Raw genomic sequence first — 18,065 nt, 5'->3', positions numbered from 1 at the left:
TGTGTGTGTGTCGAAGTGGGTGACCTCACCCCTGCTGCCCAGGACTGGTACTGAGGAGTGATGAGACTTGACGGCAGAGTGGATTCACCCAGGGTTCCTGCCTACTCTGATCTTTCTGTGTTTAGGGAAGTGCTCCATTCCTGGTCCATGTGAACGCACCCAAAAGTGTGAGCTTCAGTTATAAACCAGAGCCTTTGGGCTACAGGGGCCTTGGGAGTGCGGCTCCGTGCAAGAGCCATTGCTGCCCAAGCTAGAGCTGCAGCAGCTAAAGGCCGATACGACCCATTCACAAGCCACGGCATGTTCAGTGCCACACCTGTGCCTGACACCCAGTGGGCTATGAGGTGTCCTCTAGTCACCATGCTGTGTGTCACGGATGCTGGCCCTTCAGCAGAGCCACAGCAGGCTGCAGTAGCAGGACACCTCTCCACCCACCTGTTGGTGATGTACTTCACGTAGGCGATGGCGTCCTCAATGCGGCGCTTTCTGGTACAGAGAATGATTCGGTTGAAGTTGGCATAGATGACTGATGACCCCAGGCGCTGGAACTCAGCCACGAGCCTGCGGGACAAGTCCAGTCAACAGCAAGGAGGGGCCCAGTGCCCTGGACCCAGCACTGAGGAGAAGCCTGGGAGCCCAGCCCCAGGGAAGGCCTCCCAGCTGCACTGGAGCCACATAGGCCCTGCTGTGCTGCCCAGACTGTCCTGAATCCCATACGGATGGGACTACAGACACAGGCAGTATCTGGCAGCAGTTTCTGCATGGTAAGAAAATATGACAGAGGAAAAGGATAACACACACCAACCTCCCCAAAAGGAAAAAATTTGCAAGCTCTTATGGAAAGATGGCTATTTTTTTAAACATAGAGAATTCATTTTTGCCCCCTGTACTGAGGATTGAACCCAGGGACTCTCCACCACTGAGCTACACCTCAGCCTTTTATATTTTCTTTTGAGACAGGGTCTCAACTAAACTGATGAGGTTGGCCTTGAACATGCCATCCTGCTGCCTCATCCTCCTGAGTAGTTGGGATTACAGGCATGTATCACCATTCTCAGCTTCATTCCATTTTTTAATATTTTTTTTAGTTGAATATGGACACAATACTTCTGTTTTACTAATTTATTTATGTTATGTGGTGCTGGGGATGGAACCAAGTGCCTCACATGTGCAAGGGCAAGCACTCTACCACTGGGCCACAACCCCAGCCTCTCATTCCATTTTTAATAAGAGAAAAACCCAAAAAAACTACAGGAAAATGAGTAAAGAACATGAAGAGAAAGTTCAACTTCATTCATAATTGGGATGGTACAGTAAGACAACATCAAAACAGCACCCTCATTCCTTGATGTCAGCAAATCCCCAGCTGTGACAGCAAGGAGCAGGGGCACGGTACCCTTAATCATGAGCCTGCATAGAGGGCTCTTGGCAATACCAACCACCCAGACATAATGCCCATCGAAGCTGCAACAGCAGGACCTCCACAGATGCCGCTGCTGCTCACGCAGAGCCTTTCGTGACTTAATACTCCTAGCAGCATGAAGCAGGACAATCTAAAGGTCCACTGGTATGGTACCTCCACATGCAGCCCTCCTAGGGGCATGGGCATTCACCACAGCAAGGTGGACACATAGTGCAGACAGGCTGCAGGGCACCTTCTGGCCTGGCTGCTCCACTGCTGTGTGCCCTGGCCTGGGTGAGTACTCACTGCAGGAAGAGCTTCTTCATCATGTTGTGGAGTGTCCGGTGCAGGGCGGGGTCATGCAGCAGAGAGCTTGAGGACTGTAGCCAGCGGTAGAAGTGCACCACCTGGTTGTCGGCGTAGACGTTGTGGTACTGCATGATCTCCTTTACCCAGCCCACGACCATGCTCTTGAGGATCCTGGAAGACAGGAACAGGAAGGTGTGCCACCACCCCTCGCCAGCTCTGACCCCCAGTGTCCAGACCACACCGTGGGCCCTGAGCTCCCTCTGCCTGTCCCACTGCACAGTGTCACCTCCTCCACACATTAAATGCTGCCGCCACCAGACATGTGAGCATTGCTCACCTCTCAACACAGCACCTCACCTGCTGGGAACTTCGGCGGGGGGGGGGGGGGGGGTTTGCCTGTGACAGGCTGTCATGGTCACAGATTTCATTCATGGAACCTTCCCTGCCCACTGCCACAGTGATGGTCTCTGCCATCTGGCACTGATCCCATCTGCCTCTCAGGCTGAACCACTTGTGTTCTTTGCAGCCAAGACACTGTTCTCAGCCCCTCCTCCTCTCCCTACCTCACCCCATCCCAGCGAATTCCCTCTTTCTGTGGGGAGGCCCCAGAGTAACAGCTGAGGCACACAATCTGGAATCAGGTTCCTCTTGAGTGCAAACCCTCACACTCAGTTGCACCAAGAATGGCCACAAGTGTGGCCACCCTGACCTCAGTTTCCCTCTCCATGATGGGCAACTGTACCACTCTGCAAGCTGCTAGGGCCTGAGGGAGAACATGACCCCCCACACACACACAGAAGTGCGCCTTGGCACCCAATGCACATCACCAGGACCACGGCTGATCAAGCCCCTGACAGCCAACAGTGACCATAACAACTCACAAGGCTAAGTGCCTGGAGATTCTCACACACATGCCTCAGTCAGCTGAGAAGCAGCCATGTGAGAAGGGTTTTTGGGCCAAATGCCTTTGGCCACAGGAGGGCAGGAGGGAGTACAAGGACTTGTCATGATAACCAGGCAGGACACGTGCATGGGCCACGGGGAGAAGGGAAGCCCGAGGGGGACTGCCTTAGGCCTCTCCACTGTTCTACAGGAGGTGAGCATACGGTAAGGAGGCACCTGAAGGTGCTGGAGCAGAGGGCTGTCTCATCGTAGCTGGCTGGGGCACTAGAGGCCTGATTGCCTGTGACCATGTCCTCCAGTGAGGCCTGCTGGATCACGTCAAAGCTGATGCCCATGCTGCCGGCCCCCTCCATGTCGTTCACGTGGTGGGACTGGAGGATGGTGTTAACGGCCAGGTTCTGGATGTCCAGCTCCACACACACTGCAGAGGAGACATTGCTGTCCATGCACCCTGGCCACCTCTAGCACTATCTCCTGGACCCAGACCCAGCCACTGATACTGCCAGGACAGTCAGCACTGCCCAGTGTATTCAGGTGTGGCATGTACCCCCTGACCTCCAGCAGAACTGCAGGGTCATCAGCTTCTGGCCTTGACTCTGGGATACCCTCTGTGGCCTCAGCTCTTGGCAGGCAGCTGGGCACTGAGTCTGGCTGCCCAGAGCACACGGTGAGATGGCAGGACAGCCCGCCCCCGGCCCACTCACTGGTGGAGTAGCAACCAGGACTGTTAATCTCCATGGTGGCACGGTCCTCGAATTCCATGACGAGGCGGTTGTCGTCAGCCTCCTTCCCGCCCAGGTCGGGACGGGCTGTGGGGGACAGCCAGAGCAGGTGGTTGTGACGCTGCAGGTGGCGGGCAAAGAAAAGGTCGGAGCCAAAGGTGGAGATGTCCTCTGGCAGATTCCCAACAGGAATGTGGAAGTACCTGTGTGTAGGCGCATGGTCAGCCCAGGCAGTGCCGGGGACCACTTGCCTGCCACGGTAGCAGCCTGGTCCTGGCTGCTGGCCTCTGGGCTCACCTGCTCATCTCGAAGGCCTGTGACAGGCAGGTGTCCAGGTGGAGGTAGTGCCGGATCATGCGGCGGGCTCCATGCCGCTGCCAGTCTAGGACTCCATAGCTGATCTTGTCAACCACGCGCACAGGCACCAGCGGGAACTCCTCCAGCACAGGGATCTCGCTGGCTAGCTTCTGCAGTTCCCAACTAGACTGCACTGCAATGAGGGTGGGTCCCCGGCGTTCCTCCTGTGTTGGGCAGAAGAAAAAAAGGCCTGGTAGATAGAGTCTCAGAGCAGTGGTCTCTCACAGCAGGACTCTAACCTCCCTCACCTTGTAGGCCAGGAGGAAGCGCTGGATGGCCCTGCAGATGGTCTTCAAGTCAGTTTCAGCACGAACTTCAAAGGTATGTCTGGGGGGTGGCAGGAGCTCGGGGCCCACCTTCTCCAGCAGAAGGCTGTGCTCCGCTGAGTACAGGGTGCTGAGGCTGGGCATCTGGTTGCTGCGCACCTGGAGGAGAGTAGCTGTGTGAGCCCCTTCCTGATGGATAGAGCAGGGGCCCTGCCAACCCACCAGGTCAAGGACTCACCGTGTCCAACACAAACACAGATGCTCTGCGCTGTGAGGGGATGAAGAGCCCAAAGAGTGCCTTGTGGCCCTGCGTGTGGTGGTATAGGTAGATGTGGCGGATGCTGCCTGCAGAAGGAAGTGCACGTCATGGTAGGTGTGCAGGAGGTGTATGGGTGGCAGGGCAGGAGGCATAAGCCATACCTGGTTCCAGGTAGCTGAATTGGGCCAGAGAACGCATCTCAAGGTGATCTAGGGTGAAGGTCTCGGCTTCCCAGCCCGAGAGGTGCCGCACCAGCTGTCTGTTGACCACACACACACAGCCCAGCTGCACCAGCGCCCGGAACAACAACGGCACCTGGAAGAGTGGACAGATAGGCCGGTGAGGCTGATGGGGGCTCTTGCACCCTCGGCTCACCCTGGGTTACCCACAGGCTCCTCTAACAGGCCTGCTGAGACCCACCTTCCCAGGACAGTCTATTGTCACTGCTGTCCCTGGTCCAGGCCCAGCTGGACCCATACCGGGTTCAGCAGGGTGTGGCTGGGAGAGTTACCTGAGTCTCGTAGACACCCTCGATGTCCGGCGCTGACAGCTCAGTGTTGATCTCGTTGATGTGTTCTTGGTACATGTCCTCGGGCACTGAATACTCATAGAGATTGTAGACCATGTTGGAACGAGGAAGAATGCGATTCACCTGGTGACAACACAGTGGTGGTCTTGTCATGGCCTCCAAGGGGCATGTCGATGGAATCCTAGAACTTCCTGTACCTACAGTGGTCAGCCTGCCTTCCCAAGTGTCACAACTACAAGATCTGAACGTAACTTAGAAAACCGACCTGTGGCCTCTGAAAATAGAGAGGCACTCACAGACTGAGGTATTGTATCACCCTAAAGCAAAGGGGGCAGTAAGGCACCACATCCCTGAATGCCCCCCTCTGTTCCTCAGAACCCAGCCACATTAAGGGAGCAGTGGGAGCAGGCCCAGGCTGGCAGGTCCAGAAACGTGCCACCTTGGTGGGCGCTGGCTGTCTCTGCGCACAATGCTGGGAGCTGGGCGGAACGGTCTTATCTGGGGAAAGCTCCTTTACTACACTGGCACCAGGACAACTGCTCCTTGGGATGTTGGTCAGACAAGCCAACTAAGCTAAAGCTGCTAGTGTCCCTGCATCTGCTATCCACCTATAAAACCCCTGAGTGGGGAGGGGCACGGAGCAGAGGGCACTGTGGAAAGCACAGGGTCGCTCCTCTAGCTGGATACCGCTGGGCAAAGCCCCACCAGGAAGAGGAGGTGCTGTCACCAGGAGCTCTTCTCGGAGCAGTCCTGATCTCTTGTGAGCTTTTCCCAGTAAACTGAACGTCTCTCCTGCTGTCTCCAGGGACTTTCCTTGGCCTGTCTGAAACCTGGCCCACCGCCCTGGCACACCTGGGCAGGGATCAGACAAGTGTCAATACCAGTCTTGGGGGGGGGGGCCCAGTTTATTGTCCTCTGATCTCTCCTGAGCTCAATAGGAGGGTGCAAGTAACAAACATTGAGAGAAACCATGTTTTCCTAGCCAGAGACCCGGAAAGGAGCTTCTGTGTAGGGGAACCCTAGAGAGAAGAAAGCTGGACCCTAATTCTGCACAGGGACCAGCATGTCTGACAAGCTCACCCTGAGCTCTGCATGGTCAGACAGACCAGGCAGCTCAGCAAAGGCTGCCAACACCGAAGACTTCCACAAAGAGGGTCAGACAGAATCTGGGGTCTGAAACTAACTGGGTGGCTTCCTCAACATTCTCTAAAGGGTTCTTTTAAATGCCCAAAGTCAGCTGGGTACGATGGTGTAGGCCTCTGATCCCAGGCACTCAGAGTCCGAGACAGGGAGATTCCAAGTTCCAGGCCAGCCTGGGCAACTCAGCATGAATCTGTCTCAAAATCAAAATGAAAAGGGCTGGGGTGTAGCTCAGTGGTAGAGAACTGGGGTGGCCTTATTCATAAGGCTCCAGGTTCCACCCTCAGTCCTGCAAAGCAACACCTGAAGCCTCAATAGCACTTGTAAAATGTCCAACCAAGAACACATGGACGGCTCTCCAGGGAGGAGAGAGCCAGGAAGGTTGGCCCTGGGATGACCCTGACCTGTGACCAACAGTGCCTGTGCAGCAGCTAGTCACTTCCCACCAGGCACAGGCCAACAGCCTCACCTGGATGAACAGAGAACTGAAAAGGGAGAAAGAATCGACTTGAAAACCAGCCTCTGAACACAGCAATCTACAGGGGTTCAGCAGCAGCCCCAAGAGGGAGAAAACTGTCAGCACCCAAGGACGAGTTGGCAGAAACCATCCACCTAAAAGCAGACCCCTTCACAACAGATCAGTCACGCTCTACCCTCTCCAGAAGCAGAAGGCTGCCTCACAAGGGTGGGGAAAGAAAAGATGACAGGGAAGCAGAGGTTGCCCTCAACAAGACCATGAACAGTCCCTGGCTTCCCTGGGGCAATCCCTGTGGGGGCTCACCTAAGGGAGAGAAGGAACCTGCATGATCCACTGTGAGGGCGCAGGAATGGTGACACCAATGGCCAGGGGCAGATCCCAGAGAAGGGCAGAGAAGACAGCACAAGGGAACGCAGGGTGACGGGACCCTTCTCCACCTCAACTCTACACACACTAGGAAACTAGAAAACTTCATCAAGAAGACTGCTCTACTGCATTTAAATTGTAAGAGAGCCTGGAAAAATAAACAACATCTCTCCTCCTTCCTCAGAACTGGGAAAAGTGAAGCAGGAATGATGGAAAGGATGTCCCCATCTCATCTGCATATTCTCGACACCTATATGAACATGCTGTGTGTGGTTTAAGAAATAAAGCTCTTCAGAGGCCCAATGTACCCTGACAGACTCCACAGACACAGGCCCAAGGCTACCACTGAGGCTCTACCTGGGGGCAGTCCAGCTGTCCACGGCCAGGCAAGCAGCAGAGGCTGTCCCTGAGCATGCGGCATGGGCCATGACACCTTAGGAACAGCAAGTCCTAGTACTGGTCTGGATGATTTCCCCAGCACAGCACTAAGTTCATTGTAATTAAATCAAAATGGAAACAAAACAAAACAAAACAACTACTCCCCTTAAAATTAACAAGGAAAACAGATTAATAAAAGGTAAATATATCTAGCTTGTCTTAAAAAGATGACCTGGGAACCACTTGAAGGGATCCTGCTGGTCCAACAGGGTGATGTGGGTCTCAAGGAGGCAATGACTGTCCTGTTGTGGAAATGCCTCTTGGATACAAGGTTCCAGCAGGTCTACACATCTGTAGCAGGGGTGTGTCCTCAGACCTGGCTGCACAGGGTGGAGGCACTTGTCCTGGGCAGTGGCGTGGGTGAGGCAGGCAGACTCTTGTCAAAACCAGCAAGACCATGTGTTTAAGTCCCACTGAACTGTAATCACACCTCATGGACTTACTGGGTGTCAGGGAGATCTGACTAAGTGATCTTACAATATTAAACAACACATATTCCCAAGTCCACAGTAATACATATATTTTTTTAGTACTAGGGACTGAACAAAGGGATGCTCTACAGCTGGGCCACATCCCCAGACCTTTTTAAAATTTATTTTGAGACAGGGTCTCCCCAGGTTGCCCAGGCTGGCCTCAAGCTTCCAGTCCTCCTGCCTTAGTCTCCTGAGTTGCTGGATCATAGGCGAGCACCACGCCATAGTGAAGCTTTAAAAGGACACAAAGTAAAAATCCATTCTTTCTTTCTTTTTTTTTTTTTTGAGAGAGAGAGAGAGAGAGAATTTTTTAATATTTATTTTTTTTTAGTTCTCGGCAGACACAACATCTTTGTTTGTATGTGGTGCTGAGGATCGAACCCGGGCCGCACGCATGCCAGGCGAGCGCACTACCGTTTGAGCCACATCCCCAGCCCCTCCATTCATTCTTTTCTTGGAAATTTAATATAATCTAAGGGAAGATGATATGCATTTATCTTGCTTTTTAAGAAAGAAACCGATTCATGTCTGATCTGGGACTGGCTCAGTTGCAGGGCACACACAGTATATTCAGGCCAGGGATTCAATTCCCAACACCACCAAAGACCAAACCAAACTGTAATTCATCTCTAACTGGTACACACTAAGTTCCCATCTGAACACAGAAGGGCAGGACTCAAAGTCCTTTCCTGGAGTCCAGATGGGACCAGGGTCCAGGTGAGCATCTTCAGTGGCTCTGGAAAGAGGCTGAGGACAGGTATGCATCTCTCTAGGTGAGTCGTGTCACAAAGGAAGCGAGGTTCTGCTAGTGAGGATTCTCCTGCATGGCCATGCTGCGCTTCTCTGGAGGGCTGAGGGAATCCCCCTGTACCATCTATCCCTGTGGTCCTGAGAACCCCTCCCCACTTTCTAGGTGCACATTTCACCAAATTGACTGAATGGGCCTAGGCTTTGCCTTCTCCAGCTACAAATGTTCACAACTCAGCTGCTCACCTGGGTGCCACTTGCTACATAGGTCACAGTATCCAACTAAGAAATACAACAGGACAACCTCAGAGAGCACAGTGGGTCAAGTGGAGCTTCATCTGAGACAGCAGTAAGAGCTGACAAGGACATGCTACCTAGGTGACATTCCCAGAAGCATCCTAAGGGGAAGAGTCTCAGCAAAAAAGACCATGTATTGCAGGGCTCCGTTTGCAAGCAATGTCCAGACAGGCAAACCTACACACAGGGCTAGGAGGAGAACCCTGGGCAGGAGGGTACAGGCTGCCTTTCAGGATGATGAAAACATCTTAAAATCAGAGGTGGCTCCAGTGGCAGTGCTGTGAATTCACTAAAGCCACAAAATAGTACATTCTTTAAATGAATGGACTGCACAGTGTGTAAATTTATACCTCAAAAAAGCTACTTACAGCAGCAGTGTCTACAGAAAGTCTATACTCTTTATCAAGTCTACCAGTGCACACACTTCACAGCCAAGGACAGTGACAGTAGCAGCTCCTGCACCCCAGCCCTGCTTTGGCCTTGGTTCTGTGCTCAGCACTCAGATATCACTTCAAGTAATTCTTACCATGTCCCAGTAAAGTATCTAGGTCCTCGGGTCTGCAAAGCACACACTCCTGGTCATCTTTTTAACACCCCCCCATCCATGTGACAGCAACAGCAACAGCAACAGCAGTAGCCCCCTACCTTCCGACAGGAAGGCCCCTCCTCTGCTTTGGCCACTCGCTGGTTCACATAGAACACGCGGGGGATGCTCAGCTTGATAGAGTGCAAGTCACTACCAATGATGGCCCACAGCCTGAACAGGCCGGCCTGGCTGGTCTGGCTGATCTGAAAGGAAATGACAACGCATAGCATGTGACAGAACACATGGACACCTGTGAACAAGTCACTCGGAGTTGCTCAGGACCCCTACACAACAGGCAGGAAAGTTGAAGGTCTGTCTTACTCATTTGGACCCCAGGGCTGGCCTGGCATTCCCTGGACCCATGAATAGTGCTGCTGGTTCAGGGGCGTCCTGCCTCCCTGATAAAAAGTCCACACCTGCCCGCTTGGGTCAAGGCCCACACCTGCACAATCTGCCAGGGAAGGTCTAGAATGCTACGTGCAGTTCTTCTCAAGAAGCTCCCCAGCCCTGTGGCAGGCCCGTCTCGGATGGCCCCATGCCTTGGCAGATCCTCTGCCGACTCCAGGCGCTGCTTCTTCCTGCGGGCCAGGCGCTGTCGGGCCTGTAGCTGCCACTTCTTCTTGTGGAACCGGAGCCAGACCAGCCATTCTTCCTGGGACAGATGGCAACACAACCAACAGGCACATCGTGAGGTAGAACCATTCCCCCTTGACAGCTTTTAAGCTCTGCAGCTTCCATGTGCTCTGGGATTACTAGGCATCATCACACCCAACTTCCCCAGGGGCCAGGACCTGCCTTGGGGTCCCTGAATGGCCCTCCAGTCGCCACAGCTTCTCACCTGGGTGGTGCCGAGTGTAGGAGGTTGCCCCAAGATCTCCCGCCAGGGCACCGTCAGCGTGAGTTCTTGAGACTCCTCTTGGCTCTCCCAGAGGACTCGCTTCCTCTTGGTGGCTACAGGGATTGCTGGATGGGGTGGCTTTATGAGGCCAAAGTCCTCCATGTCGGGAGCACCTGGCCTGGGGCTGTCTTCTAGGCCCTGAGCCATCACGATCTGGAAAGACCCAATCTGCCTTAACTTTCAGGAGCTTGTTCCTGTAAACTCTACCACTTGAACCTAATATGTTACCTAAAACGGGATAGAGACTTATGACCCAATTTAACTTAAAAAAAATTTTTTAGTTGTATATACCTTTATTTAATTTATTTACTTATATAAGTAAAAATATATAATATGGTGCTGAGGATCAAACCCAGTGTCTCACACATGCTAGGCAAGAGCTGCACCACTGAGCACAACCCCAGCTCTGATTTAACCTTTAATAGCAAAGAGGGCAAATAGAAAAGTTTAGAAAACAATGTCATTCAAGTACCACCAGTGACTGTTAGAGGATGCTCCTTTTAGGATGCTCCTTTAAAATAAGACAAATGATTGCAAACAATAGCTAACGTGCCCCTTCTCCCGCCTACCACGCTGCTCTCAGGAGCAGCCTCATTCCCCACGTTTTTACGTATTCTGCTTGACCATAAACAACAAGCAGCACAGCTGTTTTACTTCAGGCAGACAGCAATATGTGGTGTACCCCCTACTGACTGTGGCGTGGACCAGGTGTCTGGGACAGGCACCTAATGGTGCATGTGCAGGTCCTTTAATCTTAGCTGCAGCAGGATATCTGTCACAGGGAAAACCAGCCTTCTGTTGCTTTCCAGATGAAGAAGAGCTAGCTCCCACTTCCTCGGAACCACAAGCTGTGACTAATGCCCACCTCTGCATGTGCTGCCTGTACCTCACATACCAACAAGCTCCCATCTGCCGGTCCTGACACTTCACATGACCCTCATCACTCAGGGTGGCTGCCATTGGGACACGTCATGCTGTGGAGTCTGGTGACTTCTGGCACCTGTGCAGGCAGCCTTGCAGTGGCTCAGTGATGCCCATCGCCTGGCATTCATACCTGAGTCCCTCCCTGAGTGTGGTGATGCAGTGGACTGCTTTCAGTGAACAGATTACAATACAGTGGTGGGTTCCCTGAAACCAGCTGTAGAACGCTGTGACTTCCACTTGTCCTCACTAACTGGTTCTTACCCATGACTCGCTCTGAAGGTGCCCACTGCCATGCTGTGAGATGTCCTGCAGAGAGCACCTAAAGTGCTCCTGACACAGCCAGCAAGGAGCCAGGACCAGCCCCTACCCCAGGAGGGAGCCTGGAGGCAGCTCCTCCCCAGAGCCTTCAAGTGAAACAACAGCCCAGCTGTGGACCCCCGAGCTGAACACTCAGCCATGCTGTGCAGACTCTTGACCCTTAGAGAGTGACCTGCACCATGTGGTATTCAAGCTGCTATGTTTTGGGGGACATATGTTGTGTTGCAACATTTAACTAAATATGTTTATGAACCATTTCTTCAAATTATGATTTGTCTCTTCAATTTTATGGCGACTTGTGTTCTATAAAAGTGTGCATTATGCTGAGGCTGGGGCTCAGTGGTACAGCACTTGCCTGGCACGTGTGAAGCACTGGGTTTGATCCTCAGCACCACATAAAAATAATTCCCACCTTTTCTCAGTACTGGGGAATCAACCCAGGGCCTCACACATGCAGAGCAAGTGTTCTTCCACTGAGCCACATCCCACCTCCACCCAATTCTTATTACCCAGTTCAGTACCCAGTCATTCTGCTGTTCTTTTTTAGACCAGAGTATTTAGACTTACATTAATGAATCAGTCTTTCCCTATGCTGTGTTTCTTGTGTGCTTTAAGAAGCCCTTCCCATCCCAGCATGGGGAAGGCACTCTCTTGTATTTGTTCCTAGAGATTTCAATTGAAATCTTTATTCTTGGGGCTGAGATGTGGCTTGGTGGTGCCTACCTAGGAAGCATGGGGCCCTGGGTTCAATCACAGCACTGCAAAAGAAAACAATAAAAGAAGTCCTCATTCTGTTTGGAATTATTTTCATATTTGGAAACATGGTAACTTAATATAAATAGCCATTTTCCCCAGCACCTTAGCTGACCAGTGGTCCCTTCTCTCCCTAGAACTTGTCATGGCACATCTGTGATATGCCAATGGTCCCTGGCACAAGGATCTTCTTCTTCTTCTTTTTTTTTTTTTTTTGGTGCTGGGTATAGAAACCAGGGACTTGTGCATGCAAGGTGATCCTCTACCAACTGAGCTATATCTCCAGCCCCATAGGATCTTCTTTCAGGCTCCTAGTTAGCTCTACTCTCTAGCCTTTACAGATATAGCAAGGCACAATGAAAGATCTGTATCCTTCGGGCTGGGGATGTGGCTTAAGTGGTAATGCACTCACCTAGAGTGTGTGAGGCCCTGGGTTTGATTCTCGGCACCACATAAAAATAAAGATATTGTGTCCACCTAAAACTGAAAAATAAATATTAAAAAAAAAAAAAAGAACTGTATCCTTCAAAATTGCTCTGGTTGTCAGAGTGCAGTGGTTCATGCCTGTAATCCCAGAGGCTTGGGAGGCTTAGGCAGGAGGATTGCAAGCTTGAGACCATCCTCAGCAACTTAGTAAGAAGTACTCCTGGGTTCAGACCCCAGTGATTGGAAAAAAAAAAAAAAAAGAAAGAAAAAGAAAAGCTCTGGTTATTTATTTTTTCTTAAAGTGTGGAATATTCAAGCTTAATTTTTTTTTTTTTAGTGTAGATGGACAAGATCTTTATTTATTCACTTATTTTTATATGGTGTTGAGGATCCAACCCAGTGCCTCACATGTGTGTGGCAAGTGCTCTACCACTAAGATCCAGCCCCAGTTATTTTGATCTTTACTCTTCATATGGATTTCAGGATTAATCTATCAAGTTGTAGCCCCAAAACTCTGTAGATGATTTTACTGGAATCACAGTGAATTTTATGGATTAATTTGGGGCAAACTGCTTCTAATATTGAGTCCTTCCACACAAGAAGATGGTTCTTAGGTGACTTTTTACATATTTAAATAAAGTCACATTTTTTCAATGAAAACCTTACATATGGGGCTGGGGTGGTAGCTCAGTGGTAGAGCACTTGCTTCACGTGCATGAGGCCCTGGGTTCAATCCTCAGCACCACATAAAAATAAATAAATAAAAATAAATAATAAAGATTAAAAAAAAAAAAAAAAAAAAAAACCTTACATATATTTGTTACCGAGAATTTATTTGCTATTATCATAAATGGTACCTTTTGAAAAGTATTTTCTAATGTTTCCAGTGTAAAAGCTACAGATTTTATTTATTAATTTTTTTTTAACGTGGTGCTGAGGATCGAACCCAGGGCCTTGCACATGCTAGGCAAGCACTCTACTGCTGAGCCATAACCGCAGCCCCAAAATTAGATTTTTATATATTATCTTGTATCTGTGTTGTTCAAGTGTGTTACTCTTGTCCTATTAAATGTAAAAATAACATCTAGGCTTCCTTATATTTTGTGTTACCAGATCATATTATCTGCAAACAGTGAGTTTGTTTCCCTCTTTTTGTATTTTTGGCACTGGGGATTGAACCCTGGGGTTCTCTACCACTGAGCTACATGCCCAGCCCTTTTTGAGACAGGGTCTTAAGTTGCTCAGCTGGCCTCAAACCTGCGATCCTCTTGCCTCAGCCTCCTGAGTGGCTGCTATTATAGGTGTGTGCCACCATGCCCAGCTTTTCTTTCAATACCTAAAGTTTAATTTTTCTTGTCTAATTATGCCAGCAAAGACCTCCAAACAGTCTTGAAAAGCAGCATGCTAACACATACCTCTCTCATCCCTTCCTTCAAGCTTCCAGTGTTTTGCCACAAAGCAGAGGTCTGCAGCTGGGGCCAAGATGTGCTCTATCAGTGAGAAACACCTCATCTAACCCGACTTTGACTGCTGAAAGCTTTATCCTGAACCAACATTAAAGTCTATCAAATGTTTTTTCTGTCTCTCTTTGAGATGATCCTCTGAGTTTTCTTTCTTAATGATGAATTAAATGGACTCTTAGCAGCTTACTAAAACACTTGCCCCTCCTGGCGTGAATCCTACTTGGCCAATCATTCTTGTTCTTGTGCTACCCCATTGACTTTTGCTAATATTCTTGCATCTGTTGTTTATTTTAACTAAAAATGGCCTAAGACTTCCTATCTCACATTGTTATTGGTTCCATCACCAACTAATAAGCACTACCAATGGTCACTAAGCACAGAATGTTTGGTGTTGGCTCCTTTTCACCTGTGGTTGATTTCTCCTTCAATGGTTCAAATTCTGTTCAGGTTTCCTCATTTCTTCCAGGGCTGGTTTTCACAATTCTTCTATGGTGCTGTCCATTCCATTTATTTTCCAGTTTAGCACAGAATGGGAATTTTTTCATTTTTTCAGGCTTTATTGGTAATTACTCTGGCTTTCATTAGTTGCTCATGTCTGGAGCCAGTCTGTGCTCAGGAGAGGCTCCGGCTGTCTCTTCATTCCTGCCCTTGCCATAGGATTTCTTTTTATTTCCTGTGTGTCTGTTGCTCTGACTCTGTCAGATAAAACCTGAATCTATGTCTACTGTTTTTCCTAACACATGTGTAGACATGCAAATGTGCATACACTGTCTGCACACTACCAATCTTAATAGTGTATTTCCACTCAGTTCTGAGTATTGTCTAATTTCCTTTGTGACTTCTTTGATCCATGAATTACTTATAAGCCTTATTTCTTAACTTCCAAACATGGTCTGTATTGAAATTATTTGGAACCTGTTACAACTTACTTTGTAGTATACATAGGGTTGTTATTTTGTGTTCTTGCAAAGAATGTGCTTCTCTACTTATTTGTATTAGTTATTGATGGACCTTTATTCATTTATTTGTTTTATATATGGTGCTGAGAATCAAACCCAGTGCCTCACACATGCTAGGCAAGCCTGCTACCACTGAGCCACAACCCAGCTCCCCCATCCCCCACTTATTGAGTGTAAGATTTTGTTTGTTGGCTGGTTGTGGCTTAGAGGTAGAGTGTTTGCTTTGCACATGCAAGGCCTTGGTTTGATTCTAGCACCACATAAAACAAAATAAATAAAACTAAAAAAAAAAGATTTTGTTTGTTTACTACAAGTAGCTAATTACTAAATCTAGTTAAATATATCATTCCAACTTTATATGTTTTTACTAATTTCTGGTCTGCTTAATATGTCAGTTGAGAGAGTTAAAATTTCTCGAATTGCCAATTTTTCTTATAATCGGGTAAAATTTTACATTACTGAATTTAAGGCTACATTATTAGAATTTAATGTTCCCAATGAATTAAAACTTCCAGGATTATTCAATAACTCTCCTATGTCTGCTAATATTCTTGGGCTTAGACATTATTTTGTCTGCATTAATATAGTGATGTTGGCTTTCTTTTGGTTAACATTTACCTGGTGCATTTACTTCTTCTGTACCCTCATTTCTTAGGTACAGCTCTTACAAACGAGACATGTGAAGTTTTTAAAATCCAGTCCACCCGAGAATCTGGATTTTTAAAAAATCACGTGAGGGACTGTGTTGCTCTGGTTTATAGTTCACTTTAATTTTTCAGCACTTGAAAATATTTCTTCACTGTTGTGAATTTAGCTAACTCTTTCACTGTATTATCTCCACTGTTTCCAAGTTGTGTCTACAGGAAAGAATGTGTGTCTACAGTAGCAAAACTGAGGCTACATGGTGCAGTGATCTGCTCACGCTCCCAGGTCTCATTCATATACCTCAATGTTTAAGCATATAGCTCTTTACCCTTACCTGATGACTCACAATCTGTTTCCAATTACAATAGTTAACACTGGAGGGCATTAAAGAACAAAGTACCAAGATGTACATTTTTTAGGGGGGAAAAAAAAGCACCTTAAAGATGGTACCGAGTACCATGGATGGTAGCTCCAGTACCTTGACACCCTGTGTCTCTTGGCTGAGTCTGTTACCTGTCTCTTTCCCTCAAGGACAAACAGCTCACTGATCTTCTTCTGCTTGTAGATGTCACTCTTCTCCAGCAGCTTCTTATGCAGCCAGTCTGGGTGTCTGACGCGTGGTACTGGGTTCTTCACCTGCACAAGGATATCATATCGATCAGGGATCCTTGTGTCAGCTCCCTGGGTTCCCAGCTGCCTGGCTGGGTCCACTGGCTCTCGCCCTCACCTGCTGCAGAGCCGCGGGGATGGTGATGATCTTCTGGATGGCACTCCCCAGGCGCTCGATGTAGTAGTCCCAATCCAGAATCTGCATGAGCAGGCAGCAGAGAGAAATGGCAGCAGGGGAGCTCTGTGTTCAGTCTCAACCCACGCAGAGCACTGTGCTAAATGTTTTGTGTCCTACTTAATCCCCTAGAATTCCAGGTGCCTGCTTCAGAGGAGGAAACTTGGTAGACAGCTGAATGAGCGTACAAGCCAGTAGGTGACTGAGCCAGTACACTTAGCTTTAGTCTATCCAAAAGAACAGCCGAAGGGCCTCCCAGCATTTTGCTTTTCCATTTGTGCCCTAAAATACTCTATTTCCTCACCTCTTACACACAAGAAAGAAGGCAGTCAGGAATGAAGACTCCAGACAAGACAGGAGATATGATCCAAGGCAGGCATATTTTGCTCTATTCTCACTAGCTTTCCTCTAAAATTTTTAAGAGTAGAAAAAAACTGGTACTCACTGTCCGAATATCAAAGTCTTGAAGGGATGAGCTCTTAAGCCATTTCCGAAGAAAGTGCTTCCTCACTGTGGGCTCTGCTTGGAAAATGGCAAGTGGGATGGCCCTGGGTGAGGAAGAAAGCAAAGAGACTCACAATGAGACTCACCCAGATCCACTGTAACTGTAATCAAATGTACATGGAAGTAAGTGTTTATAAGAGCTTATAACCTATATTTTAAAGAATGTTATACTGTACAGACTGCATCTCATGTATGTTGATACTGTTCAATAACTAGATGATGTTCCATTGTATTAAAAGACAGGTTTAATGTGCACTCCCCACCACTGGCTGTTCTCAAGGCTTCCCATGGAGCCATCCCAGCTCTTGAAGTCCTAGTAGAAATTCAACCAGGAGCACACCAGGGACAAGCCCTTTATTCTGTGTGTCATCCACAGGCAGTCACAGTTCCTCCTGTTTCCTTCGGGTCACCCCCACATGGTTCCACCCTCTGTGCACATTGAAGTTTCCTGGTGGGAGAGGCATCTTTTGCAACTGCCCTTGAAGTGGTTCTAGAAGCCAGAGGGCATCTTTTTGTCAGCACAGGGAACTGAGTGACACAGGGAAGGGAGCTCGACCCAGACCTTGCCTGGTGACAGGACAATTGCATATGACCCTCCAAGACACCCTGACTCTAAGCCCTCGATAGAAAGGAGTTGACTCCCCAAACTCAGGTTCTCCAGGCTCAAACCCCCAGGGTCTCACCAGGACCCCAGCAAGGCTTACTTCTTTCAACACCAACCAGCACATGTTCTTGCTGAGGAAGCTCCACCACCCATGCCGTTTTGCATAGCCAGTCCCTCCCCAGAGGGTGCCCTTACCTCTCGGTGACAGGAGAGCCCTCAGGCTTGCGGGAGATGATGTAGCGGCAGCTCAGCCCAGCATCCTTGACCATCTGGTCTCCCAGGAACTCAGCCAGGCGCTTTGCTGTGCTGATAGATGTGGACTTCTGCTCCCCATAATCTTCTAGCTTCCGAGACATTGAGCGGTTCTCAGATATCAACTCGAACAGCTCAGAATCGGGCATGTTAGCTGCCTAGAAAAAAAGGCAATGGGTGAAGCCCTAGTGGAGAGGCCGAGGTCGGGCCTGAGCTCACTAGGGCTTTGATCCCACAGGACCAGCAGTGTCCCCACCGGAGGA

General features: G+C 49.2%; 1 protein-coding gene across 1 annotated transcript in view; it reads right to left on the bottom strand.

Moving 5' to 3' along the window:
• Nucleotides 1–18,065, bottom strand: part of Pole (DNA polymerase epsilon, catalytic subunit) — a 48,078-nt gene that overhangs the window by 7,482 nt on the left and 22,531 nt on the right. Inside the window, exons 26-41 of the mRNA XM_026409683.2 lie at nt 17,746–17,960; nt 16,888–16,990; nt 16,386–16,466; nt 16,172–16,294; nt 10,111–10,323; nt 9,715–9,924; nt 9,332–9,475; nt 4,730–4,870; nt 4,380–4,533; nt 4,198–4,304; nt 3,942–4,118; nt 3,634–3,857; nt 3,319–3,539; nt 2,831–3,035; nt 1,709–1,882; nt 436–561 (exon numbers count right to left, since the gene is read on the bottom strand). Coding sequence (XP_026265468.2) covers nt 436–561; nt 1,709–1,882; nt 2,831–3,035; nt 3,319–3,539; nt 3,634–3,857; nt 3,942–4,118; nt 4,198–4,304; nt 4,380–4,533; nt 4,730–4,870; nt 9,332–9,475; nt 9,715–9,924; nt 10,111–10,323; nt 16,172–16,294; nt 16,386–16,466; nt 16,888–16,990; nt 17,746–17,960 — 2,618 coding nt within the window. The remainder of the gene's footprint in view (nt 1–435; nt 562–1,708; nt 1,883–2,830; nt 3,036–3,318; nt 3,540–3,633; nt 3,858–3,941; nt 4,119–4,197; nt 4,305–4,379; nt 4,534–4,729; nt 4,871–9,331; nt 9,476–9,714; nt 9,925–10,110; nt 10,324–16,171; nt 16,295–16,385; nt 16,467–16,887; nt 16,991–17,745; nt 17,961–18,065) is intronic.

Source organism: Urocitellus parryii, chromosome 3 (genome assembly GCF_045843805.1).
Source record: "Urocitellus parryii isolate mUroPar1 chromosome 3, mUroPar1.hap1, whole genome shotgun sequence".
NCBI classification, from domain to species: Eukaryota; Metazoa; Chordata; class Mammalia; order Rodentia; family Sciuridae; genus Urocitellus; species Urocitellus parryii.
The sequence above is the reverse complement of the archived record's forward strand: the minus strand, read 5'-3'. Positions and strand labels throughout refer to the sequence as shown.